Genomic DNA, 27,920 nt, shown 5'->3' on the forward strand with positions numbered 1-27,920 from the left:
TCTAATAGAACAGAATACATTCATCTGAAAAGAATACTCAACAGCTGAGAAAAGGTGCTTCCAAGTCACATTTTAAAAAATACATAGTTCAGGTGAGCTGAATCACTGTCTGATCGACCCTTTTAGATGATCCATGAAATAGCAGAGAAATTAACTTTCAGATTCACAAAGCTGAAGGGGCATTAGTTTGCTAGGACCGCCATACAAAGTACCACAGAGTAGACGACTTAAACAACAGAAATTTAATTTCTCACAGCCCTGGAGGATGAATGTCTGAGCTCAAGGTGTCAGTAGGGTTGGTTTCCTCTGAGGTCTCTCTCCTTGGCTTGGAGATGCCATCTTCCCTCTGTGTTGTTACAGGGCCTTCTCTTTGTTTGTACCTGTGTCCTGATCTTCTCTTCTTGTAAGAACTCCAGTCTATTAGATTAGGACCCACCTGTTTGACTTCATTTTAACTTTTTTGGCTTTTTAAAGAGCCTGTATCCAAATGCAGTCACATTCTGAGGTACTAGAAGGTTTAGGACTTCAACATGTAAAATTGGAGGGGACACAATTCAACTCAAACAAAGAATAAATGCCTGTCATTCATTCTGTTCTGTGATTAAGCAGACCTGGTTGAGTTTTTTGAAGTTTCTTTGCTCCTGGTGTGTAACAAAGGTGTTATTTAGCCTATTCATGAAATCACTTAATACAGCCCAGAAATTACAAAATCCTAATATCCTAGTTCTAGGCACCTGGACCAGTTTGAATCAATGGAGGAGGCATTTAGCATCCACGTGGCCTTGTGTCCCCTGAGGCCTCTGAGCCTCAGGTCCTCACCTGTGTGTAGAGCAAGGATTGCATCTCTGCCAGTTTCTTCAAACTCATTACGCGGATCAGATGAGAGAGCAGATGCTTAAATGTTTTGAGACTATAGAGTGTTTTACAGTATAAAAGTGGGATCATTTTTCCAACCTGCTGAATGGGAGAAAACAATAGCAAATGAAACAACTGACAAAGGGTTAATTTCCAAAATATACAAGCTGCCCATGCAAGGCTTCCCTAGTGACTCAGATGGTAAAGAATCTGCCTGCAATGAGGGAGAACCCTGCAATGTGCAAGACCCAGGTTCAATCCCTGGTTCAGGAAGATCTTCTCGAGTAGGAAATGGCAACTCACTTCAGTATTCTTGCCTGGAGATTCCCATGGACAGAGGAGACTGGTGGGCTACAGTCCATGGGGTCGCAAAGAGCTGGACACAACTGAGATGCTAACACTACCACACTTCCATGCAAGTCAGTTCCAGAAAAACAACCCAATCAAAAGGTGAGGAAAAGACAAGCATATATTTATTCAAATAAGACATACAGATGGTTAAAAAACACATGAAAAGATGCTCAACATCTCTCATTGTTAGATAAATGCAAATCAAAACCACAGTGAGATATCACCTCACACCCGTCAGAATGGCCATCATCAAAAAGTCTATAGACACTAAATGCTGGAGAGGGTGTTGAGAAAAGGGAACCCTCTTTCACTATTGGTACGAATGTAAGTTGATGCAGCCACAATGGAAGACAGTATGGAGATTCATTAAAAAAACTATGAATGAAACAACCATATGACCTAGCAATCCCACTACGAGGCATATATTTTGAGGAAATCAAAATTGAAAAGGACATGTGTACCCCAATGTTGTAGCAGCACTACTTACAATAGCTAGAACGTAGAAGCAAGCTAGATGTCTATTGACAGATGAATGGATAAAGAAGCAGTGGTACATATACACAGTGGAATACTACTCAGCCATAGAAAGGAACACATTTGAGTCTGTTCTAAATGAGGTTATCATGAACCTAGAGCCTATTATATAGAATGAAGTGAGTCAGAAAGAGAAAAACAAGTATCATATACCAACGTGTATATAGGGAATCTAGAAAGATGGTGCTGATGGAATTGTTTGCAGGGCAGCAATGGAGACATAGACACAGAGAACACTTATGGACCTGGTGGGGTGGGGGGAGGAAGGAGAGGGTGGAATGTATGGAGAGAGTAACATGGAATCTTACATTACTGAATGTAAAATAGACAGTGGGAATTTGCTGTATAACTCTGGGAACTCAAACCTGGGCTCTGTAACTAACAATCTAGAGGGGTAGGATGAGAAGGGAGAGGGGAGGGAGGTTCAAGAAGGAAGGGACATATGTATACGTAAGGCCCATTCATGTTGATGTTTGGCAGAAACCAACACTATTCTGTAAAGCGATTATCCTTCAATTAAAAAAATAAAAATTAATAGGGGTCATTTTTAAAAGGCTGTAGTCAGAAGCCTTGCCTCCTAACAATAAAACAAATATACCCATGGTTCTTCTAAGTAGCTTCAGAGACTCTAAATCATGGATCCCCAGCCACTGGACCACAGACTTGTACCACTCCATGGGCTGTTAGGAACTGGGCCGCACAACAGGAGGTGAGTGGTGGGCTGGTGAACAAAGCTTCATCTGCTGCTCCCCATCACTCACATTGCACCTGAACCTCCTCCCCTCCCACCTCTGTTCTGTCTGTGGACAGCTTGTCTTCCATGAAACTGGGTCCTTGCCAAAAAGATTGGGGACTGCTGCTGCAAATGATTAAAGGGTATTTTTAATAATAAGTTTTGAAACAAATGATACATATACTGCTACAAAATTTAAATCTTTTAAACATATTTTTTAAGGACTTATGAACAGAAAGTATATCACCCTTCACTCCTGTCATCACACAGCTCCTCCCCAGATGGAGCCCCAGCACCACTGTTGACTATCTTGTTGACTGTGTTCTGTGCATCAGGAAGAACTTTTGAACATGTGCTCTTCCTGTTTTTAAGCACAGATGACAGCTGTTCTTTCCTTTTTTTCAGCTAATATTATATCTCAGGTTATATCAATGCATATAGTTGTCTCATTCATTTTAATGGCTACATAGTGTTACACTTTCTCCATTTCCTACTCCTTATTTTCAATACTTGTCAAGCAGAGTTTTTTAAAACAGAGGGATTACAACCTGATATTAACATCCAAACTTGTTGTGCTCATATTATGAGAAACCCTTGGGCAGACAGGATTAATAGATTTCTCAGCCTCTTTGTCACCCTGTGTTTATCTCCAGGCTTCAAATTAGTAAAATGATTTTACTGATCAATTTGCTCTAGTGATAAAACTTATTTGTTAATCAGAATGATCGGAACTCTAGTGGATCTACAGGTTGTTTGGCATTAAGTTCAGCCCCATTGAGGGTTCTAATGGGGCTACTTCCTCCGTAGAATAAACACACCTGTTTTTTTAAAATTGTGTCTCCAGTAGATATGATTTGCTTCAAATGAAGAAGGCACCTAGAAATGTGTTGCCTTAGGAGAAGGACTTTAAAACTCTTAAACATTTTGTTTTTGTCTTTCCCCACCCCCAGGTGCATTTTGAAGGAAATAGCCAGATATCACTCACAGTGACTGTGTGGTTTTATGAATGTTATGAATGTCCAGGGGACACCTCTCAGCCTTAACAATTTTTGATTCAGCTCTGTGATTCTACCATGAGTTCATGTCTATTCCAAAGGCATTTTTCCAATAGGTTTTTGCACTGCATAAATTGTACTTTTTTTGCATTAACAACAAATATTTACATATCACAAGATGTTTATTTTTTTCTATAATTTTTCCCTCCTCCTTCACTCAGTGATTTCAAGCTCTTGCAAAAGGATTTATTATCTTTATTTATATGTTAGTGTTTTCTTTCTTATCCAAATCAGAGTGCAGGCCACCAATAAACCTGTCTCCCAGATTTTGTGTCTTGAGAGACTCCAGAGCCAAACTCATTTTCTACGATTTGAGACAAAGTTATCACAGATTTTTGTTTGTTTGTTTGTTTTACTGTTTCCAGAATTACATATTGCTTTCCAATTATGTCAGGGTTTCTGTTTACTTGAAGATAGTGTGAAGTTGCTGTTTTGTGTTACTACTTCCTTTAAAACTATGATCCATTTTTCCACTCAAAGATCTCTGGTTAAAATACTAGACATAACATAGGAAAAACATATGATACATGTAGTTTAAGTGACATTATAGGAAAGAGAGATGTTGCCCTCCAAAAAAACTATGGTTAAAATATAGGACAATATTTTATGTTCATCTCCTGTGTCCCCTGCGTTGCAGACAGATTCTTTACCATTGAGCCACTGGGGATGCCCTCTAAAAGAGAAGAAAGAAAATATGCTTTCTCAAAGTAGGAACCCTTCCTGGGATTTGCTTATGAAGGACAAATGTGTGCTAGACTGTCTTCTAGATACAGGATTTAATTTTTTTTTTACATTAAAAAAATGTGGTAAAACATATATAACATAAAATTTGCCATATAACCACTTTTAATCATACAATTCAGTGGCATTAGTCATGTTTACAAGGTTGTGCAACCATCATTGTCTAGGTAACTTTTGGTAAAGGTTGTTATTTCTGCAGAGTCATTCTGGTGCGTTTCATTTTTCTAGAAGTGGATTTGTTTCCTGTGAGTTTTGAGCTTGACTGGCATAAATATATTCACAGTATCTTATATGCTTAATCTCTTCAGCATCTCTGTCCTTTTGGCTTTTAGTTTTCTTTAAGCTTTCACTTTTTTATTAACAATCTTGCATAACTTTTTCCTATTTTCAAAAAATCAACTTTTTGTTTCATTGAGGCTCTGTTTTTTTTTCTAATTCCTCACATCATTTTTTCTTCCCTTCAACTTTTCCTCTGAGATTTTTTTTTCTCTAAACTCTTAAATTGGAAACATTAATAATGTCATTATTTCTCTAATATAAGTATATGAAGCTGACATTTTTTTCTGAGATCCACTTTAGCTGCAACCTACAAGTTTTGATACTTAGTGCAATCAATAGTCAAAGTATTATGTATTTTCTAAATACTATTTTAATTCATTAACTCTTTTATCTATGGGTTGTTCATAAGTATAATGTTTTCTAAATTTCAAATGCTAATGGATTTTTTTTCTATTAGATTGAACCATGTGGAACTGCTAACATTCAGTCTTTTTATAAGCTATAAAATGGCACTTTTATATAGTTAAACATAATCATTTTCTTTTGTTATTAATATATAACAATTTCATTTTGGTCAGACAACATTAGACTGTGGATTTTAAACAAAGGTAACCACATTCACACAAAAAATCCTTGTTTCTACCATTTTATATTTTATTTGGGGGTTTTATAATGTTATAAATATGTATGTAACCAGTAATTTTCAAATAAAAATCATCCCCAAATACTGGAATGTTTTCTGATACATGCAGGCTGGTTCTCTAGGATGCAGACTCGGATGGAGTTTAGTGTTGGGATGTGTATCAGGGATGCCCCTGGGGTCATTGTGGAATCAGGAGGGACGAAACGGGATAGGGCAGAGGAACACTGGCCAGATGACCTTAGCTGACCACATGGGGGTCTGGAGTGATGAGGGCTCTCCAGGGTTGTCCTGACACGTCCACTGGCCAGGCTGTCATACCTGCCCCTGGTTGGGTAGTGCACATAGGCTGCTCTCGGAGGGGCTGGTGGTTTAAACTTGCCCACTGGCAGCACTTCCAGCAGCTGGACAGCGAGTCCTTGAAGGGAGGTCAGGACAGCACATCTCCATGTTCCCTCCATAGCATGTATCACAGCTCCAGAGGAAGGTGATGAGGGTGTACTGTGGGGGGAACTCTTGATGACTGATGTTTAAGTCAAAATGATGACTCAGTGATTCTCCTCAATACCCTCTGGTCTAAAAAATAGAGGAGAAGGTCCATACAGGGGAGATATCCTCATTCTGCAGGGTTAGCCCAGTTGTCACCTACCTCTAGGAAGTCATCATCCTAGGTAACTCGTATTTCTGTAGGACCCTGAGCACCTCTTGTTTGTTAAACTGAACCATGCTTGGTTAGTGTCCTGTTGTCACCATCCTGAGATACTTCATTTGTAAACAAAGGGTCTGTTTTTTCCATTGTGCACTGCTTCTATAGGATGTAGCCTAGAGGTTAAAGCATCTACCTAAAATGCGGGAGACCTGCGTTCGATCCCTGGGTCGGGAAGATCCCCTGGAGAAGGAAATGGCAACCCACTCCAGTATTCTTGCCTAGAGAATCCCATGGACGGAGAAGCCTAGTAGGCTACAGTCGACGGGGTCACAAAGAGTCGGACAGGACTGAGCGACCTCACTTTCACTTTCACCCTGATTATCAGTGTTCACACGTGGTCTGTTTTCTCATTAAATCAAGTGAGAAAAAGACTTGGAATTGTGCCCTACCCACTTTTTAATTACGTCTTCCAGCACAGTGTGCATCATGTGGGGGGTGCTCAGTAAATGTTTGTTGAATGAATAAATGTTGACTGAGAACAAACCTTCCTTTTCAAATTTATAATTTCGAAATTCTAAGAGGTAGCCTGGGATAACAGACAGCCCTGGTTTGGGAATCAGTCACATTGACCTGCCAGTCAGGTCTTTCTCTGCTCTCACCAGCAGTGTGAGTGTCCAAAGAATGTACTGTCCGGAGTGGGACACTTGACAGTGATGGGAAACCGATAACCAGCAAGATTCCAGGGAAATAAACTGGCACCATCCTTGATAAAGCGGGCTCTGGACACCCTACAGCCATGCAGACTTAGTTTCATGCTTGGGAGAGTATCTTAACCTCTGCCTCTCAGCTAGTTTGTCTGGAAAATGAATATAATTCCTGCTCTTGAACCATTGCTTTGGTTGGGATGATGGATGGACCAAGAGCATCCAAAGACACAGGGTGCAATCACTAACCTTGGTGATTCTTAATCACCAAGAGAAAAGAGCAAAATGGGTGTGGCTGAAGGAGGTTTGTAGACTGTAGAAGGTGTATTTGAGCAGGTCCTTATCTGATGGGCTAAACCAGACTGTTCCTCCTTCACATGTAGTTAAAATGACACCAGCACACGGCGAGGAGCACAAGCTCTGGCGTCAGCCTTCCGGGGACAAATCCTGGCTCCTTTGGACACAAACTGGTTTTGGATACGAGATCGGCTGCCTGCTAATCATGGGCTCTTAAGGTTGGGAAGCCCACCGTGCTTCAGCCTCTTTGTCTGAAAGTTGAAGTGGGGATAGTATGACTCTCAGAGGGCTGCTGCAAAGATTACCTATCACAGTGACACCCCCAATGTGGGCTGTGCACTAGTGCCAGTCCGTGAACTGTTTGTAACCAGGTTAGAAGTACGCACAGGAAATTTAAGAAAGCGAGAAACTCAGCCATCAGCTGTGCTGTGACATCCACAACTCAGGATGGTGGGATCCTGAACATCCCAGAGACCAGTGTGGGTGTTGCACTTGCAGGGGGAGGGGCCCAGGGCTGAGCTGCACACTGGCCGTGCACAGTGGATCACTGATGAGGCAGCAATGGACTGAAAGTGTGAAATTAAATAAAACTGATACTTAATCCCAGGCAGGTGAGAAACACTGCTTTTGAACAATGCTGGATGTGTGATTAGCTTTCAACCAGTACTACCCTCTCCAACACTACCCTCTTTATTAATTGTTATCATCTTATTATGCTTAAAATGAGATCATATGGGCTTTCAAAAGGCCCTACTGTACATTGTCAATATTTGTAATAGCATTAAAAAGTTGGAAATAATTAAATTTCTCTTTACATTTAGAGGTCCCCCAAGCCAATACTGTGCATGTATTTATACTGATGCTATTCTTGAATCAGCAACATGGTCCTAAAGTTGAAGAAGGTACCTGGAAATACAACAGGCTACTTTAAAGCTCTTCAGAGTTTTTTAAACACAAGATTTTATGTGTGAGCTCTTAATTATCCTTTAAAAACAGAAAGAATAGGGATTAACTGAGCTTTTGTATTTTATTTTTTTTAAATACAAATTTATTTATTTTAATTGGAGGTTAATTACTTTACAATATTGTATTGGTTTTGCCATACATCAACATGAATCCAGCACAGGTATACACGTGTTCCCCATCCTGAACCCCCCTCCCTCCTCCCTCCCCATACCATCCCTCTGGGTCGTCTCAGTGCACCAGCCCCAAGCATCCAGGATCATGCATCGAACCTGGACTGGCGATTCACTTCATATATGATATTATACATGTTTCAATGCCATTCTCCCAAATCATCCCACCCTTTCACTTTCCCACAGATGTTCTAAGGAGTTTTTTTTCCCCAAAAACTAAAACAGCAATATGTGTTGAAAATTGGGATAAACATATATTTATTTGAATTTAGACCTAAAAAATAACATTACAAGAAGGAATAACATGCCCAGCACTATGAAACCTCCATCTGTACTCCAGACCCATCTGACTTGCCTTAGGAGTCAAACTGGGATTGTGTGTTTGTGTGTGTGTGTGTGTTTTAAGAATCAAGGTTAAGACACACTAAATGCTTTACACAAAGTATACATTGAATGGTTCTGACTAAATTCATTCTTTCACTCAGAAACCATGCTCACAATTATCCATCCCAATAGGCAGAAACTTGGGATATTCCAAAACAGTGTTTGATCCAAAATCTAATCATATTTAATTCTGGAGAACATTATGTGAAAAACATTTTTCAAATTACATTTTGCAGACTATCTAGACAAGAATGAGTCTCTTAGATGTAGTTTATATCACATTAGAAATGTCATGAGTAACGATAAACAGAGGATTGAGGGTTTTAAAACCCTACATTTCACAACAATAAAAAATTTTTTTAAATCTGAATTTATATTGATTCCTATAAGACAGAAAATAGGAGGAAGGGAAAGCTCTTTTTTGCAGTAGAATGCCAACTCACAAATCTAAACAGATTGACAGAAAAGTCCCATATGGCAGCCATCATTGTCATAAATAATTTAGACAGATTTCATCATTGGCTGAACAGACAGTGAATGTTTGGGGGTTGGGGGAGACATGGCATTTTCATGGACTCAAAATATTTTCTCAGATTAATTCTTTAGGGAAGAATTATATTTTTAAGTAGAAAAATCTGGCAAACACCAGGCTAAGCAAGTAACCAAAATAAACATTACTAATAATGAACCTAATGACACCCTTAGCTTTTTTTTCATGTTTCTTTAAAAATTTATTTAAGTATAGTTGACTTACAATGTGTTAACTTCTGCTGTACAGCAGTGATTCAGTTATAGATATACATACATTCTATTTCATATAAATTAAATCAGAGTGACAATATACAGCCTTGTCATACTCTTTTCCCAATTTTGACCCAGGCAGTTGTTCCATGTCCGACTCTAACTGTTGCTTCTTGATCTGCATACAGGTTCCTCAGGAGACAGATAAGGTGGTCTGGGATTCCCATCTCTTTAAGTTTTCCAGTTTGTTGTGATCCACAGAAAGGCTTTAGTGTAGTCAATGAAGCAGAAGTAGATGTTTTTCTGAGCAGAGACCATAAGGCCCCCAAAGCCTGGAAATACACTTCCTGGTTCTTTACAGGAAATCTCCGCCCACCCTGCTCCAGATCCCTGCTGTTCTAAGCGAGGCCTGTGGACCAGCATCCTTGGCCTGCCCTGGGAGGCTGTTAGAACACAGAATCTTGTCTCTAACCCAGACCCACTGACTCAGAATCCCCGGATCCCGGGTGACTCCTGCTCACAGTAGTCAGAAAAGCGCTGGTTTAGAAGCCCTGCTCCATCATTCTGTGGTCGCACCCTCCCCAGGGGTAGGCAGAGAGGACCAGGGTGTGTGGCCACCTGGAGCCCCTCCCCCTCCAGGCCGTGCTCTGAGCACCTGGACCCCAAAATCCCTGCTCCCAGAGCCAGTGCCCACTTCCCTCCCGGGGCTCATGTCCCAGCCCGACAGGAGGTCAAGATTCAGCTCTTTAAGGGGTGGAAGAGGGTGGTCTGAGCTTGGACTTGAAGGCTGGGGGTGCTCTTTCTGAGCAGCAGATTCCCCAGGGCACAAAGAGGGTCAGAGCCAGAGGTGGGAAGAGCAGGGGGAGGGCTGAGGACTGGGCGGCCCCTCCTTCTGATGTCCTGCCTTCTGGCTTGGAGCTCAGTGTCCAAAACACCAGTCTGCCAGGTTTTAATAGTTAGGAAGGTGTACTTGACAATTTTGATCGACTGATTTATAACTTTTAACTGTTTAAACATATAGTATGGGCTTCATTTGTACTCTTGACATGGGCTTCATTTGTACTCTTGACATGGGGCCACGGATGTAAGTGACAGGTCTGTTGAATGCTGCTCAAAGTGTGTTCAGAGGACCCTCTGAATCAAAACCCACTGGGTTGTTGGTTAAAAATTCAAATTCCAAGTCCCCACTATGTGACCTTCTGGATCAGATCTTTGGGAATGGAGCCCAGGAACCTGCATTCTGACCCCTCCTCTGGTGACTCTGATTCACAGCAGAGCTACAGGAGCACGTGTAATGAAGAGGGGGGCGTGGAGGGGAGCTGCCACGAGTGGTGGGAAGTGTCAGGGAGAGATAGGCACGTCCCAGGTCAGAGATAAGTGTTGACCATGAGCTCACTCCCTTTCTGCTTCTCTCCTGATTCTCCTCACAACCTGGCCTGACCCCCCCCCCCGGAGTTGGCTGCAGAAGGGGACAAGGGTGTCCTCCTGCCGATCATGGGGCTCTCGGGGGCTGCCCTGCAGAAGGAAGGATTCGAGTCAGGGGCAGTAGGAGCAAAGGGGCTGTAAGAGTCTGGAGGGACCTCACGGACCCACCCGGGGAGTCAGGCTGAAGCTGCTGAGCAGGTCTTTGGGCAGGGAGACCTCCTGGTCCTGTGGGACACGGGTCGAGTGGGGACAGACTGTGGGGTCCCACCTGCCTGGGCTCACAGGCTGCATCTGTCAGTTAGGAGTCCTATGACATTAATCAAGGTCCTAAAGTGCTGTAAGATGGGGCTTCTAATACCCTCCGAGCTTGTGTTAAAATTAAACATGATAGTCTTTTGTTCAGGCCTGTGATACTGGCAGAATGGGCAAATGTCGTGGTCTTCATACTGCCAGGAATTTCTGTAGCCACCAACAAGCCCAGAAGTGGCATGGTAAGTAGTACAAGAAAGCCCATTTGGGCATAGCCCTGAAGGCCAACCCTTTTGGAGGCGCTTCTCATGCCAAGAGAATTGTGCTCGAAAAAGTAAGGGTTGAAGCCAAACAACCAAATTCTGCCATCAGGAAATGTGTCAGGGTTCAGCTCATCAAGAATGGCAAAAATCACAGCCTTTGTACCCAGTGATGGTTGCTTGAATTCTATTGAGGAAAATGATGGCATTATGGTTGCTGGATTTGGTTACAAAGGTCATGCCATTGGTGACATTCCTGGAGTCCGCTTTAAGGTTGTCAAATTAGCCAGGGTCTCTCTTTTGGCCTTATACAAAGGCAAAAAGGAAAGACCAAGATCATAAATTTGGATGAAGAAAGCATGATAGTAATAAATTTTTATATACCAAAAAATAATTAAATGTGATAGTTAAGTGAAAACACATCCTGGCACACACAGCAGAATAAGGGGCAGCTGCTGTTTATTGGGACTCTCATTACTTACACCTCTGCACTTTCTGATGCTCCATATCATAGCCACTTGTTACTGGCTATGTGCAGTCACGTCCAACTCTTTGCAGCCCTATGACTGTAGCCTGCCAGACTCCTCTGTTCATGGGATTCTCTAGGCAAGAATACTGGAGTGGGTTGCCATTTCCTCCTCCAGGGCGTCTTCCCAACCCAGACAAGGAACTTGCCTCTCCTGTGTCCTGCAGTGGCCACTGAGGCTGGGAAGCACCTGTCAATGCCTGATAAGATCAATTTCACTTGTAGTAAGGAATCTGCCTGCAACTATAGGAGACCCAAGAGATGCAGGTTTCATTCCTGGGTCAGGAAGATCCCCTGGAAGAGGAAATGGCAACCCACTCCAGTATTCCTGTCTGGGAAATCCCATCCTCTGTCCATGGGGTCCCAAAAAGTCATCATGACTGAACACACACACCCTTCAGAACCCAGGCACAGGAGGACTCCATTCACAGCCCTGTTACAGACTCGTGTTTGGCCGGTGGCTCCTCTGTCAGTGGATTTCTCAGGCAAGCTCCTTGAGCTTCCCAGCACAGGAGAGACTCCTGAAGTTACTGCTGAGCTACTCATCCTGTGTGGTTCCCAGGATTTCCCTCCAAGCAAGCCACACCTTGGGACTCAGGCTCAGGTTTGTGATGAACTAAGGCTGTGGTGGTTTAGTCACTAAATCATGTTTGACTCTTGTGAATCCATGGACTGTAGCCTGCTAGGCTCCTTTGTCCATATGGGATTCTTCAGGGAAGAATACTGGAATGGGTTGCCATTTCCTGCTCTAGGGGATCATCCAGAACCAGGGACTGAACCCTGTAGCTTCTGTATTGGCAGGGAGATTCTTTACCACCAGAGCCAGGTATGAAACCTCCAAGGACAAGTGTGCTATACTGGACACCACCACCAGGGGGCAGAAGAATCCATGTATCCAGGTGAGCAGCGTGGAAAGGCCATGGAATGAGAGGACAGGAAGACCTCTCAGCGGGGAAGAGGTATCATAGGCCCCCACCTCCCCCACCTCATCTACACCCCAGACACAGAAGAACACACTCCTGCTCCTACAGAATCACCTGATTTGTTTACTCTGTTCCTCGTCCAGATAGAGTCCTTCTAGCTTAAACATGGCAAAGGATTGTGCTTTGTAAAATCACCAGGAGAGCTCTGTAAATCCCAGTGCTGAAGCCTCATCTCAGTTAAATCAGAATCTCAGGAGAGGGAAGGCAGGAGGCATGCTTTTTAAAACCCCACAGGTAATTCCACCCTGCAGCCAAGAGAGGACCTCTGTTGGAAGCAAAAGATCTCATTTCTTCTCAAATGGCAGCAGCTTTCATTGCTAGAAAATGTTTGTCACTCAGTCTTGTCTGACTGTTTGGAACTCCATGGACTATCGGTTCAGTTCAGTCGCTCAGTTGTGTCCGACTCTTTGCGACCCCATGAATTGCAGCATGCCAGGCCTCCCTGTCCATCCACCAGAATTCCATGGAACTCTCCACGTAAGAATACTGGAGTGGGTTGCCTATTCCCTTCTCCAGGAGATCTTCCAAATCCAGGGATCAAACCCAGGTCTCCTCCATTGCAGGCAGATTCTTTACCATCTGAGTCACCAGGAAAACCAAAGATGGTTTGATTTCTTCCTACTTTGTTACTGACCCTCCCCAGTCAGACCCAAACGGGGGGCTGGCAGTCCTTTAACCAGGTTTGTGTGTGTGCTTAGTCACTCAGTCATGTCTGACTCTTTGCAATCCCATGGACTGCAGCCCTCCAGGCTCCTCTGTCAGTGGATTTCCCAGGCAAGAATATTGGAGTGGCTTGCCATTTTCAGCCCCAAGGGATCTTCCTGACCCAGGAATCAACGAGAGTCTCCTGCACTGGCAGGCAGGTTCTTTACTGCTGAGCCACCTGGGGAGCCCCTCTGGCAGGTGTGACGTGTCCTAATAGAATGTGCTCTAGAGGACACACTCTCTCCTAGAAGCACTCCTGGGACTGCTGTGTGTGATTCCTGTCAGCTGGGGGATGGAGGGGTTCTCACAGGACAGGCTCGGCTGTGCTGCTCCTGGCTCCAGGTCGTAATGCTGAGTCAGCATCTCTGCACACGGCCCCCTTGCTGCCATTTTGAATCGTAGAGCTGGGCTCAGCGTCTCTGCACGCAGACCTGGGGCTGCCATCTTGAATCACAGTGCCGGGTGCAGAGATTCTGCACACGGCCCTCAGCGCTGAGGTGTCAGCCCGGCCTTTTCAGGCCAGGGAGTCTCGTCTGAAGGGCCAGGTGTGAGGCTTCTGCATGAGGTGCCCGGTGAGCAAGTGAAACAAGACTCAGCACAAAGGGAGAGAGAAAAGGTGACACTTTATTTCATTATCCAGATTCTACTTTTACTCCCAGGGAATTGTTGATGGGCTTTGTCAGTGACTGTTCCATCACAGGCCAGCCTCCCTGAATATTAAGGGCCCCACCTTACCTTTAATGAGTGTTTCCTTTGTTACCTGTGGAGATCATCTTGAAGAGAAAGAGACCAATTTCTCCCTATGCCTGAAGGTTCAGTAGGAAACGTATTGATATAATCAGTTTTGTTTTAATGCATACGGTCAGTTTCATTCCAATCCCAAAGAAAGGCAATGCCAAAGAATGCTCAAACTACCACACAATTGCACGCATCTCATATGCTAGTAAAGTAATGCTCAAAATTCTCCAAGCCAGGCTTCAGCAACATGTGAACCGTGAACTTCCTGATATTCAAGCTGGTTTTAGAAAAGGCAGAGGAACCAGAGATCAAATTGCCAACATCCACTGGATCATGGAAAAAGCAAGAGAGTTCCAGAAAAACATCTATTTCTGCTTTATTGACTATGCCAAAGGCTTTGACTGTGTGGATCACAATCAACTGTGGAAAATTCTGAGAGAGATGGGACTACCAGACCACCTGACCTGCCTCTTGAGAAATCTGTATGCAGGTCAGGAAGCAACAGTTAGAACTGGACATGGAACAACAGACTGGTTCCAAATAGGAAAAGGAGTACGTCAAGGCTGTATATTGTCACCCTGCTTATTTAACTTATATGCAGAGTACATCATGAGAAACGCTGGACTAGAAGAAACACAAGCTGGAATCAAGATTGCTGGAAGAAATATCAATAACCTCAGATATGCAGATAACATCATCCTTATGGCATAAAGTGAAGAGGAGCTAAAAAGCGTCTTGATGAAAGTGAAAGAGGAGAGTGAAAAAGTTGGCTTAAAGATCAACATCCAGAAAACGAAGATCATGGCATCTGGTCCCATCACTTCATGGGAAATAGATGGGAAACAGTGTCAAACTTTATTTTTTGGGCTCCAAAATCACTGCAAATGGTGACTGCAGCCATGAAATTAAAAGACGCTGACTCCTTGGAAGGAAAGTTATGACCAACCTAGATAGCATATTCAAAAGCAGAGACATTATTTTGCCGACTAAGGTCTGTCTAGTCAAGGCTATGGTATTTCCAGTAGTCATGTATGGATGTGAGAGTTGGACTGTGAAGAAGGCTGAGCACCAAAGAATTGATGCTTTTGAACTGTGGTGTTGGAGAAGACTCTTGAGAGTCCCTTGGACTGCAAGGAGATCCAACCAGTCCATTCTGAAGGAGATCAACCCTGGGATTTCTTTAGAAGGAATGATGCTAAAGCTGAAACTCCAGTACTTTGGCCACCTCATGGGAAGAGTTGACCTATTGGAAAAGACTTTGATGCTGGGAGGGATTGGGGGCAGGAGGAGAAGGGGACGACCGAGGATGAGATGGCTGGATGGCATGACTGACTCGATGGACATGAATCTGAGTGAACTCCGGGATTTGGTGATGGACAGTGAGGCCTGGCGTGCTGCGATTCATGGGGTTGCAAAGAGTCAGACACTACTGAGTGACTGAACTGAAGGCAACTCCCTCTTGGCTGGGGCTTGATGTTGTGCCTAAAATAAGTGGGAGTCCCTGGTGCCCTTCATTTGAGGAAGACAACCTGGTATAGCTTAAATGGGAAAGGGAAGGACATAGGCATCAGGGTACACATAGAACCCTGTGTAACCCTATACACAAGTATGGACTTCAAGATGACAGGCTAAGATGGCCTTGTAACTATGGAAACAATGTGTCCATGCTGTTGAGACAGGAAGGAAGAGGGGCACGTATATTGAGAAAAACAGGATGGCACAGAAACTGGCTTGAACCAGCTAATCAAGATGGTGTTGACTGTGGTCTGGTCTCTGATCATACGTTATAACACTAAAAGTCACTCCCCTCTCACCATGGCTGGTGCTGTGATAGTTCAAAGGCTGACCATAGAAGGCCAAAAAATGATACTGAAGGGGTGCGGGGCGTCAGGCTGCTCGCCGCTCAAAAGCCAATACAGAGACCAGGTTGGTGGAAAAGAACTTTATTTTAGATGCCAGTATATATGAGTCGGGGGAGAGTGGGCAACTGTCCAAAGGCTGACTGTCCCCACTGTTGATAGTGGACAAGAGCTTTTATAGACAGGGAGAGGGCTATAAGTATCAAGAGCAGAGTCTGCCCTGACAGTCGTCTTGAAGTTAGTCATTGGTGGTCTGACCAGCGTCACCTTGATTGTTTTAAGTACAGCTAATCTTCAGTTTTCTGAGATTGTGATTTTTCAGTCTGTCAAGATTGCTGGGAGAAATATCAATCACCTCAGATATGCAGATGACATCATCCTTATGGCAGAAAGTGAAGAGGAGCTAAAAAGCCTCTTGATGAAAGTGAAAGAGGAGAGTGAAAAAGTTGGCTTAAAGCTCAACATTCAAAAAACGAAGATCATGGCATCTGGTCCCATCACTTCATGGGAAATAGATGGGGAAACAGTGGAAACAGTGACAGATTTTATTTTCTTGGGCTTCAAAGTCACTGCAGATGGTGACTGCAGCCATTAAATTAAAAGACCCTTGCTCCTTGGAAGAAACGTTATGACCAACCTAGACAGCTTCTTATAAAGGAGAGACATTAATTTGCCAACAAAGGTCCATCTAGTCAAAGCTATGGTTTATCTAGTAGTCATGTATTGATGTGAGAGTTGGATTATAAAGAAAGCTGAGTGCTGAAGAATTTAAGCTTTTGAACTGTGGTGTTGGAGAAGATTCTTGAGAGTCCTTTAGACAGCAAGTAGATCCAACCAGTCCGTCGTAAAGGAAATCAGTCCTGAATATTCATTGGAAGGACTGATGTTGAAGCTGAAACTCCAGTACTTTGGCCAGCTGATGCAAAGAACTGACTTATTTGAAAAGACCCTGATGCTGGGCAAGATTGAAGGCAGGAAGAGAAGGGAATGACAGAGGATGAGATGGTTGGATGGCATCACCAACTCAATGGACATGAGTTTGAGTAAACTCCAGGAGTTGGTGATGGACAGGAAGGCCTGGTGTGTTAGAGCCCATGGGGGTCACAAAGAGTCGGACACTACTGAGTGACTGAACTGAACCAGTTCTCAGACTATACAGACACAACTGTGTCCTACAATTAAGTCAGTTCTGACACTGTCTGCCTGGAGTTTTTGTTAGACCTTGTTATAGGTCAAGGACCCTGTCCCACAATACTACCCCTTCTTCTCAACTTCAGAAGCCAGTGGTGAGTCTAGGTGGTTACCTGTTTTTCTTACAGATGATCATAAATCAGGCTTCCCATAACCTCCTCCTTGGGTTTGGTAATTTTCTAGAGTGGCTTACAGCTCTGGAAAACGGCTTACTCAACTAGATCACTAGTTTATTATAAAAGGATTCAACTCCAGAACAGCCAGATGGAAGAGATGCAGAAAGCAAGGTAGGGGGAGGGGCAGGGGCTTCCAGGCCTCTCCAGGTGAGTCGCCCTCCCTGCACCTGCACAGGTTCACTAGCTGGGAAGCTCTGTGAACCCCGTCCTATTGGTTTTTTATTGAGGCTTCATAGAAGCATACTTTAGGCAAGACTGGTTAATGCATTGGCCATTAGTTCAACAGTTTCCAGTCCTTCTTCTCCCTTGACATGGAGATTGTGGCTGAAAATGCCAACCCTTTAATCAGGTGTTTGGTTTTTCTGACAAACAGATGAATTCACTAAAACTCAGGTGTAGTTGAAAGGGGCCTGTGATAATTATCAAAAGATGCTTCTTCATTGTTACCTTAAAGCACCTAAGGGTTTTGGGAGTGCTGTGCCAGCAACATCATGAAGACTAAATACATATTCTAATTATAAGTCACAACATCACAGTCTTCAAGGTTCATCCACGCTGCGGCGTGTGTCAGAATTTCCTTCCTTTTTAAGGCTGAGTGATATTTCATTGTATGTTTATACCACACTTTGTTTATTCATTCCAGAAATATTTCTTTGAATGCATTTATTTTCTTCAAATATATCCATATGGGCTTCATGTATGGGAAAAATATCTGAAGTTTTTCATTTCCCTCTTGAACTGATACCTGCTTATTGGCTGATTCAAAATTTATTTATTTGAGGGATAAGCAAAGTAAACGTTGACATCTTGCTTATGTACTTTTCTCTGTGCATCAGGTCACTGCTGAGTAACTGTCCTTCGTGCCAGGAGAAGAATGTGCTGTGGTCTTTCCTTTTCCCTTCAGGATTCCTCAGGACCAGCCTAGCAGCAGAACAGACACTGGGGAGCCTGGGGCTGTCATCTCAGTAGCCTGGCAGCTTTGTGCCCATCATCTGTGCTCACCTCCACTGACCAGTACAGGCCACTAGCTCAGGGTATCTCGCGGTGGGGTGGGGTCTCTCCCAGGAAGGCCCCCAGGGTCCTGCTCCATTCCAGTTGGAGACCTTCCCACAGCGCCCTGGTTTGGTCCTGATGAGGGCAGCGTGCCCAGAGGGCGGGCTGCTATCTCCTTCTGCCAGCTTTCTCTGGTCTTCACCACGGCTGAGGGGCGTTTCTGCTGAGGCTGCCCCTCCCTCTCCACCTTCTGGGTGGGGACCAGAGCTCAGAGCGAGCCCTCTGGTAGACTTGGCAGCCCAGTGCAGGAACGAGGGTGCCTGGGGTCCTGCGCCCCGCGCCATACGGTTCCCTCGCCTCCTCCATCAGCGGCGCCTGCGGCCTCGCCTGATACCTGCGTGTAGCCTCCGGCTGCCCCGACCCCACGCCCCCGGCCCGCGCGGGTCCAGGCCGGCAAGATGCGGCCGGTGTCCCCGGAGGAGAAGCCCAACCCGCTGCAGGACGCGAACTTCTGCTCGCGGCTGTTCTCCTGGTGAGCCCCGCCTGGGCTGAGACACCCCGCCGCCTCAGGCCAGTGCCTGAGCTGCGCCTTTCAGGGGCTGAGGGTCGAGGGTCAGGGCGAGGGATTGCTTTCCGATGGCTGCTTGTAGCGGTGGGGTCTCCCCACGCCGGCCGCGGGGCTCCCTGTCTGCGCCCGCTGGGTGAGGCGGCGGGAAGGGGCAGCAGGAACGGGAAGAGGGACCTGGTGACGGGGCGCAGGGTCTCCCTGCCTTGAGGCTCGCTGCCCCGTCAGCCTCCTTAGTCCCTGGGAGCAGGAGGGGCAGTGGCAGCAAGGGGCAGGAAGGCTGAGAACGCAGGCTGCCCCGGGGGTCACCGCCAGCGGGAGAAGGACTGGACCCCGCACGCCATCCTTAGCCGCCTTCCCCATTACAGCTCCGGATTCATAGTTCTGAACTAATTCTTACTTTCCCCATTAAGCACACAGCCCTGAACCGCTTCCTTTATCTAATCAGTGCTCTGCTCCTGTTGCCATCTTCCAACAGTGTCCCCTCCTTTCCCCACATTCCTTAGGTGACAGCTGAGTCCAACCGCACTGGGCTCCCTTGCCCTGTGTCTGTGACCGTGTCTCCCTGCCTCCCTCTTTCTCTCCGTGTGCATCTCTCACTGTACATCCTGGTATCTAGTTGTGACACATTTCATGTGTGTAAGAACACTATTGTTTTTTATTTAATGAACGGGGACATGATTCTTGAACCCATTTTGCTTTTACCTGGGATAGATTGGGAGGACTGGAGGATGTATTTGACCAGCTCCTTACCTAACTGTGAATGTCTCTGCTTCCACCTTTGAGAGTCACCCTGGGGATGGGGTCCTTGAGGCCTGTGGGGTCTTATCTGCATCTCTAGCCTTTCCAGAAGCAGTGCATGGTCTTGATGCAGGTGGTCCTGCCCAGGAGTCCTCTGGTCCTGAAACCACTGAAGGGTCCCTGAGCTGGGAGGAAACTCACAGATGAAAAGGGACGCAGAGAGATGAAGCTCTTAACTGAAGTTTTCCATCTGGTAGCTGTTGCTGCTGCTGCTACTGCTGCTAAGTCTCTTCAGTTATGTCCCACTCTGTGCGACCCCATAGACGGCAGCCCACCAGGCTCCCCCATCCCTGGGATTTTCCAGGCAAGAACACTGGAGTGGGTTGCCATTTCTTTCTCCAATGTATGAAAGTGAAAAGTGAAAGTGAAGTTGCTCAGTCGTGTCCGACTCTTAGGGACCCCATGGACTGCAGCCTACCAGGCTCCTCCATCTATGGGATTTTCCAAGAGTACTGGAGTGGGGTGCCATTGCCTTCTCCACCATCTGGTAGCTGGGACCACTAACTAGGTGGGATGGAACCTCTGTGTTTAATCACACTTGAGTGATTATTATATCTTTCATTCCTGGACCCTAAACCTTCATCTGTCCAGCACATTCTGGTATTTCCTTTGTTGTTATGTGGCAGGGCCTTGGGGATCCCCAGGAAAGAGAAACTCCTGTGCATGTTTTGACGGTGGTGTATTCAGAGTGTGTGGCTACATCTCTTGGCCGTTTGATAGCCCTTGAGGAAAAAGGGTCAAGAAGGAAAAATATGGGTGTGGGATTCCCTGTTGGTTCAGTGGTAAAGAATTTGCCTGCCATAGCAGGAGCCCAGGAGACATGGGTTTGATCTCTGGGTGGGGAAGATCCCCTGGAGGAGGAGATGGCAATCCACTTTAGTATTCTTGCCTGAGAAATCCCATGGACAGAGGAGCCTGGCAGGCTACAGTCCATGGGGTTGCAAAAGAGTTGGATATGACTGAGTGACTAAATGGCAACAACTGTAAATGATACCAAAGTAGAGACACCTCTCCTTAACTTCAGGCAGGGCAAGGAACTCTCCAGGGATGTTCTAATTGTGGATTATCAAAAGGTGTGTGTATGGAAATGGGAAGATGAGGACTTCTCATTGATTTGGGTAGACCCCCATTTCCAATTTTCCTGCGGAATTGGAAGGAGCTATTACCTCTTATTTTACACGTGAATTCACTTAAGCAGAGAGTTTGAGTAATTTTTTTAAACTTTATTTTATATTGGAGTATAGCCAATTTACAATGTTGTGATAGTCTCGTGTGGACAGGAAACAGACTCCGTCATAGTCGCTCAGTTGTGTCTGACTTCAAGACCCCATGGACTGCAGCCTACCAGGCTCCTCCATCCATGGGATTTTCCAGGCAAGAGTACTGGAGTGGGGGTGCCATTGCCTTCTCCGATACACGTATCCATTCTCCCCCAAATTCTAAGAGTTTGAGTAACTTGCCTGCATCATACAGCTTAATAGTGAAAGTTGGATCCCAAATCAGGAGTCTGGCTCCTGAGTTTGTGGTGGCCTGTATGTAACTGCTATTCTGAGCTGCTTCTCTTTCGATACGTGTTCTTAAATGCAGGGAGAAGGCAAACGCAAACACACCTTTGATCTTGTAGGCAGGAGTTTCTCGAGGGAAGTTCTTGAAGTTCTTGCTGTTGGAGATGATGCTCGTGAAACATCTCTATAATCAAGGTTTAGGGCAGCTGTTTCAGAGTATGGCTCTCAGACCTGCGGCATCCTTGTCACCTGGGAGCTTGTTAGAAATGCAAATCTCCCTATCAAGTCCTTTTAGACCAATTCTGTAAATTTAGAAATGGTGGGGGTGGGGTTAAACAAGCTCCAGGAGATTCTGATGGAAGGTGGAGGCTGGCTTCTGCTTTAAGCCTCTCCTCCCACTGGCGTTGTTCCTTCAGTGCTAACTTTTAAGAGGGGTCCAGACTTTGTAAAATTAGTTGGTGACCACAATTGCCATCCTGTTTGTAAAGTCCGAGGTACTCTTGTGATTTCCTCATGTCCCACTCGCTGTCCTGGGAAACTGAAATGAGCCCAGGCAGGAAGTGCTGCCCAGAGACAAGGCCCACCTTGTAGAGAAACTGAGTTTCCATCTTCTCATTGGGTGTTTGATTTTCTTCTCACATTTCATCTGCTTTCTCAACTTGTAAATGATGCCAGTAACTAGCTTACTGACTTTATACAAATGACCACACTGAGGTTTTAGTGTTTTCACAGCACAGGTAGGACTGAGAGTCTAAGAGAAGGAATACATTTTGACTATTGGTAATTGTGAATTTTAGAAAAGAATATATATATTTTCTATTTCTATAAAAAACTTAAAACTATAGAAGAAGAAGGGCCTCCCAGATAGGTGGCACAGAGGTAAAGATTCTACCTGCCAGTGCAGGAGACACAAGAGACGCAGGTTTGATTCTTGGGTTAGAAAGATCCCCAGTGTAAGAAATGACAACCCCCACCATTATTGTTGCATAGAGAATCCCATGGACAGAGGAGCCTGGTGGGCTATAGTCCATAGGGTCGCAAAGAGTTGGATATGACTGAGCACTTACAAGAAGAAAGGAATAAGGATTTATTTTTATTAGCCAGGTCTACCTGCTGATATTTTGGTTATTCTTAGTCTTTCCCCTAGAAATCTTTCCATATCTGCACATGCACAATTTTTTAAAAATTATATCTCATGTTTTTTTTAGACTTGATTTTTATTGGAGTAAGTTGCTTAACCATGTTGTGTTAGTTATGCACCACAATGAGACACCAGCTCACACATGGGAAACAAAGGGAAGAAACAATAGTGTTGGCAAGGATGTGAAGAAACTGGAACCCTGGACACTGGTGGGGTTGCAAAATGGTGCATCACAAAAGACAAAGATTTTATGATTTGATTTACGTGAAGTCCTCAGAGCAGTCAAATTCAAAGAGAAACAAAGTAGCCTCCTGGTTGCCAGGAGCTGGGGGCAAGGGAAGTGGGGAGTTAGTGTTTGATAGTACACCAGTACATAGTTACCAAAATGAACTGTGTGCTTGAAAAATCGTCAAGATGGTAAATTTTATGTTGTGTGCATTTCCCACAGTTTTAAAAAAATTAATGCAAAACAAAAATGGCACCTGATGTGCCTCATTTGGAAGTGTTCCTGTGTTAGAGTCTAGACTTTGCCACTTCCTGGTTATATGACCGTGAACCAGCCACATAACCTCTCAGTATTGGCCTTGGGAAAGTGGGGTGAAGACCTGGAGAGAACACCTCCCTGGGATGCTGAGAGGATCGGTGATGCTCTGAACAGGACAAAGTCCCCTGACAAAGAGCACTCATCACCACCACAGAGTGCTCCAGCAATCCTATGTGGTCCCCAGTAGAAAGCCTCTGAGAACTTTGATAGAGGAGGCTACAACAGCAGCAGCCCCCAACAGGAAGAGAGACTCTTCTCCTTTCCTGGCAAGGATGCAGGCAATGAAAAGCCATGACTCTGTAAGAACCCTCCCAACCTCCTCTTGCCCTCTGTAAAAGTGCTCTCCAGCTCTGGCACTCTGGGGACTTACACTTGGCTCTCCACAAATGCAGACCTCAAACTGCCATTCTCTGCTGATTCTGGATAAGCCCATCTTTGCTGAAGAAATATCTGACAGTCTATTTGTTTCAGGTCGACAGAGGGTAGGGAATCAACACACTGGGGGACCCATGGAAGACTCCGGGTGGAAAATTATCCACTTGCTGCCTCTGAAAGGACACTAGTCTCAGGCTGATCAGGTGCAGAACTACAAAGACCAAAAAGATCAAGAGTAAACTACAGGAGATAAATTTAAATTTGTTAGGCAGTGTGTTTTGCTGTAAGGACATACCAGTAAATTTGACTATACCTTTGGGATGTTCTATTTCTTGCTTGAGGCTGTGGTTATAGTGTAAAATTACCAAAACTCATCAAACTAAACATTCCCTGGGAACAGGTCAAGGTCAGAGAAAGGGCCCTGGAGAGCTCAACCAGCCTCCATCTACAGCGTGTGGATTTCTGACTGTTAATGAAGAATAACAGGTGGTATTCTGAAAATGGTGCAAAGAATCATAGTTTGAAATTAAACATTTCTATCCATTCACAATCGATAGTTAGTGAGGGCCTAGCAGGACCAACCTCCCTAAACCCTCTCAGCACTCGGCCAGTTCACATCCCCCCTCATGTCCTCAGCTTCTCAGAAAAGTGTCTCCAGAGAGTCTGTCTCGATACCAGACAGTTTCCACATCCACACTCCCTTTGCAAGCGGACAGTTCACTGACAGAGACATGGCCAGTGTCAGGGGAGCAAGGATTTAACAGCTTCCTGATGGGCCACGGGCATCTGGTCCGAGACTGTGCCCCATCCTGGGGACAGGTCCTGCACTCACCCCCAACCTGCTGGCCTCTGGGACGAGGGTGGAGAGAAATGCAGAGCTCACCCCAGAGGCTGCAGTGAGGACAGAGTCTCAAAGCTGGACACGCTTCATTAACTGTGCTTCTTATTTCCGATAGTGAGGAATAAGAAAAAGTCAGTAAACCATAATGGGAGAATGGACTGTTTTAGGAAAAAATGGGGCCTATCCTATATCAAAAACTAAGCAAACAAACAAAAAAGTTCTAGCTGCCTTTAATATTAGAAATAAAATAAGAAAAAAGCTAGACTAAAACACAGAGATTTAGATGATTTTAGGATATACTACAGAAGACATACTACAAAAGCAGCAGGAGAAATGAAAAAGAAAAGCTTGATTTTATTTAATGATATATAATTTTAAACCTTTAAAGAACAAATGAAAATCTGAAAAGTATTATGTGCACAATTACAACTTATTTCAAAAATATAAATGCTCTATATAAAATATATTAATAGACATTTGAAGAAAGACAAATGATCAAGAGACATAAAAAGTGTTCCATCTTTACAAATCAAGTGACAACCCACTCTTGCATTCTTTCCTGGAAAATCCCATGGACAGAGGAGTCTGACAGGCTATAGTCCATGGGTTTGCAAAGAGTCTTAACAGGACTGAATGACTAAGCATGCATAAGTCAAATAAATTCAAATTAAAACTCCTTGAATTATTTTTAACTTTAGGCCTAGAAAAACTGTAATTCAGTTACTCAAAGTTGACAATGAAATAAGCTCACAAAGAACTGTTAAGAAGGCAGATTAATCTGAACCTAATGGAAAACAATTCAGCCCTTATTCTACTTCTGGGAATTTGGAAAAAGGAAAGATGCACCAAAATATATGGTCATAGATGTGCATCACATCCTAATTAGCAATAAACTGTATTAAACAAAAGTGAAAGACTGCATACATTTCAATTAAATACCACATTTTGACAAATGGACTCAGACTTTAGAGAATGAACTTATGGTTGTCAGGGAGAGTGAAGGGGGAAAGGGATAGTTAGGGAGTTTGTTAGGGACAAGTACATACCACTGTATTTAGGTTGGATAACCAACAAGGACCTACTGTATTGGACAGGGAACTGCTCAGTGTTATGTGGCAGCCTGTATGGGAGGGGGTTTGAGGGAGAATGGATACACGTGTATGTACGGCTCAGTCCCTTTGCTGTCCTCCTGAAACTACCATGTTGTCCGTTGAATATACTCCTTTACAAAATAAAAAGTTTAATTAAAAAATAAATACCACATTTTGAACATTATTTAATGCTATAAATAAATGTTAAACTTTCCCATCGAAAGTTAGGAAGGAATCTGGATCCAAAGATACTTTGATGTTGAGCATCTTTTCCTCTTTAAGCAGAATTTTAAAAAGGAATTTTGTGGGCTTCCTTGTTGCTCAGGTGGTAAAAAATCTGGCTGTAATGCAGGAGAACCTCATTCAATCCCTGAGTCAGAAAGATCCCCTGGAGAAGGGAATGGCTACCCACTCCTGTATTCTTGCCTTGAGAATTTTATGGACAGACCATGGGGTCGCAAAGAGTCGGACACAACTGTGTGACTAATGCTTTCACTTTGGGGCAGGATGTCATCATCTGGATGTCAATCAGTCCCAGTGCTGATTCCCTGAGCATTTTCTGTAGGGGACAACTGTGGAATAAATCACACAACATGTGTCAAACCTGCTTAGTGGTAAAGCTCCTAGATGTGTACCATTGTTTTGGAAGGTAACTGAGACCTAGAGATCGTGGAGCTGCTGAACTGGAGTGGAGATGTGGAGCAGAGGACAGCTGAGGCCCTGGGTACTCAGCACCACAGCTGGGACTAGAGTCCAGTCTTCTGACTCCTGGACCAGGGCACCAAGATACCCAGATTAGCAAAATCTGAAGTTCAGTCTATCTTATTGCTTCTTTAATGAGTCATGGATATTCATACATTCAATAAATAGTTCTTGAGCATCTGTACCCAGGTTGTCGTAGGAATAACAGGAGAGAAGAAATGTGATCTCTGTCATTGCTGTTATTCAGTCGTTCAGCCATGTCCGACTCAGCACCCCATGGACCAGCACACCGGGCTTCCTTGTCCTTTACTCTCTCCCATAGTTTGCTCAAGTTCATGTCTGTTGAGCCGGTGATATTATCTAACCATCTCATCTTCTGCTGTCCTCTCCTCCTTTTGCCTTTAATCTTTCCCAGCATCTGGGTCTTTTCTAATCAGTCAGCTGTTTGCATCAGGTTGGCTAAAGTATTGGAACTTCAGCATCAGGCCTTCCAATGAATATTCAGGGTTGATTTCCTTTAGGACTGACTGGTTTGATCTCTATCCACAGGTTATTATGGTCTGGCCTTGGAAATTTCCTTACCCTGGCACATAAGTGAAATGGTGTTTACCAGTGGACTATCTTTGCATTCTAACTACTATCATTTAAATAATGCATAATCAATCTGAAGAGGTGTTTTGGTGGGATCATCTGTACAGTTACTGTTTTTTTCCCTTTATAATAAATAATTGCAGAGAGATAAGTTGAGATTATGTAAATATCATCTTCTACTTCAAGCTTTCACACACTATTTTTAATTTCCATTGATGATTTTCTGACTTGATTGTTCCTTTTTTTCTGAATTGTTAAACATTTTTATTGGGCAGACTTATAACTTTACAGGACATGCAGGATAAAAAAGTGTAAAATATCAGTAAATATATAAAATTTCAGCAGTCTTTTGGACCAGCACTTGATTTGCACACAGGACTAAGCATCTATCTAGATCAGACATGTCTTGGGACACATAGTTTACAAATTGAATCACAAAACAATTTCCCAATGGCTTTTCCTCATATAAAGATAAAAAAGACCTTACACTTGAAAATTATTCAGTATAGTACATTTTCAGTTATGTATACAGCTTAAAAGTAACTGATTTCTCCTTTTATGTTTGTTTGGATTTGTTTGCAAGAGCTTTCCTTTCTCTCCTGTTTACATAGCACTACGGATTCATGGATTCTTTCATTATTTACTGGGTTAAGGTTCATTGCCATTTGATTGTTTTGATGCTCTAAGTATCTTAGATTTGTGTAGCAAGAGCCATTCAAGGTTCTCTGTCCTTCTACACATCCTCATCATTCCTTGAGTGCTTCCTTATTTTATGGCACAAGATGTCCCAGACCCATCTTGGACTTTCTCTGCCTGTTGGTCTTGGCCTGTAGACAGTGAGGCTTTTGCCAGGGTTGCCTGGGGCTGTGCTCACCAGGGCTCATACTAGTGCGCAGCCCCCACAGAAATTCTCCTTTTGCAGCCAGTGTTGTGGCTAGACTGGCCCTTGTGTTTCTTAGGATTGGGAGACACGTCTCAGAAACAACCATCAGGGAACTTTGAAATACCAAGGCGTATCACTCACATGCCCTGGAAGGTACAAGGCACCCCTGGGGTGACACAGCGAGGTCCTGGGTAGAAAGGGCGAGCTCATGAGCAAGCTTGGACTTGGGGTTCTGCCTTTTTGAGGTTGAGAGTGGGTATCTAGGATTTTAATGGTTCACTCTTTATTGATGAATTTAAAAAATAAGAGTGGGAATTAAAGTGCGAGAAAGGAGAAGCAAGCAGTCAGTGAGATGGTCTGTTATCAGGTCAACCAGAGCTTTCTGAAAGCGGGAACTTCATGGGTGGGGTGGCCTGGCTCTTTATCTCATTGTGTAGCTGTCACGTGTTCACCGGAGATGGATGTCTTTGACATGGATGTCTCCAAAGCTTCATGTCAGGCATTTATATTACAGTAAAAAAAAACCACAAAACAAAATTATCAGTGCTGACACACACAGCCCCAACCTTGGAACCAGCCGTTTCTTCAGTTGGTTCCTTTTTGGGAAGAAGGATATTAAAAAGCCAAGACCTGGGCGAAGGGGACCAAAAGACACAAACTTCCATTATAAAATAAGC

At 44.1% G+C, this 27,920-nt stretch overlaps 1 protein-coding gene, 1 long non-coding RNA gene and 1 pseudogene across 2 annotated transcripts in view; 2 read left to right on the forward strand and 1 right to left on the reverse strand.

Annotated features, from left to right (window-relative positions):
• Positions 1-1,451: 1,451 nt before the first annotated feature.
• Positions 1,452-26,978, reverse strand: LOC120883313. The gene is made up of 3 exons (XR_005725734.1): positions 26,968-26,978; positions 17,595-17,599; positions 1,452-1,581 (listed from the first exon to the last, which is right to left on the reverse strand). It is a non-coding gene; the product is annotated as an uncharacterized LOC120883313 (long non-coding RNA).
• On the forward strand, positions 10,946-11,408 carry LOC120883309 (annotated as a pseudogene).
• LOC120883302 (multidrug resistance-associated protein 4-like) overlaps positions 18,663-27,920 on the forward strand; it is a 296,729-nt gene continuing 287,471 nt past the window's right edge. Inside the window, 1 exon segment of the mRNA XM_040267344.1 lies at positions 18,663-18,736. Within this exon segment, the coding sequence (XP_040123278.1) occupies positions 18,663-18,736 (74 nt within the window).

This window comes from Oryx dammah, unplaced genomic scaffold (genome assembly GCF_014754425.2).
Source record: "Oryx dammah isolate SB20612 unplaced genomic scaffold, SCBI_Odam_1.1 HiC_scaffold_24, whole genome shotgun sequence".
In the NCBI taxonomy this organism is placed as follows: domain Eukaryota; kingdom Metazoa; phylum Chordata; class Mammalia; order Artiodactyla; family Bovidae; genus Oryx; species Oryx dammah.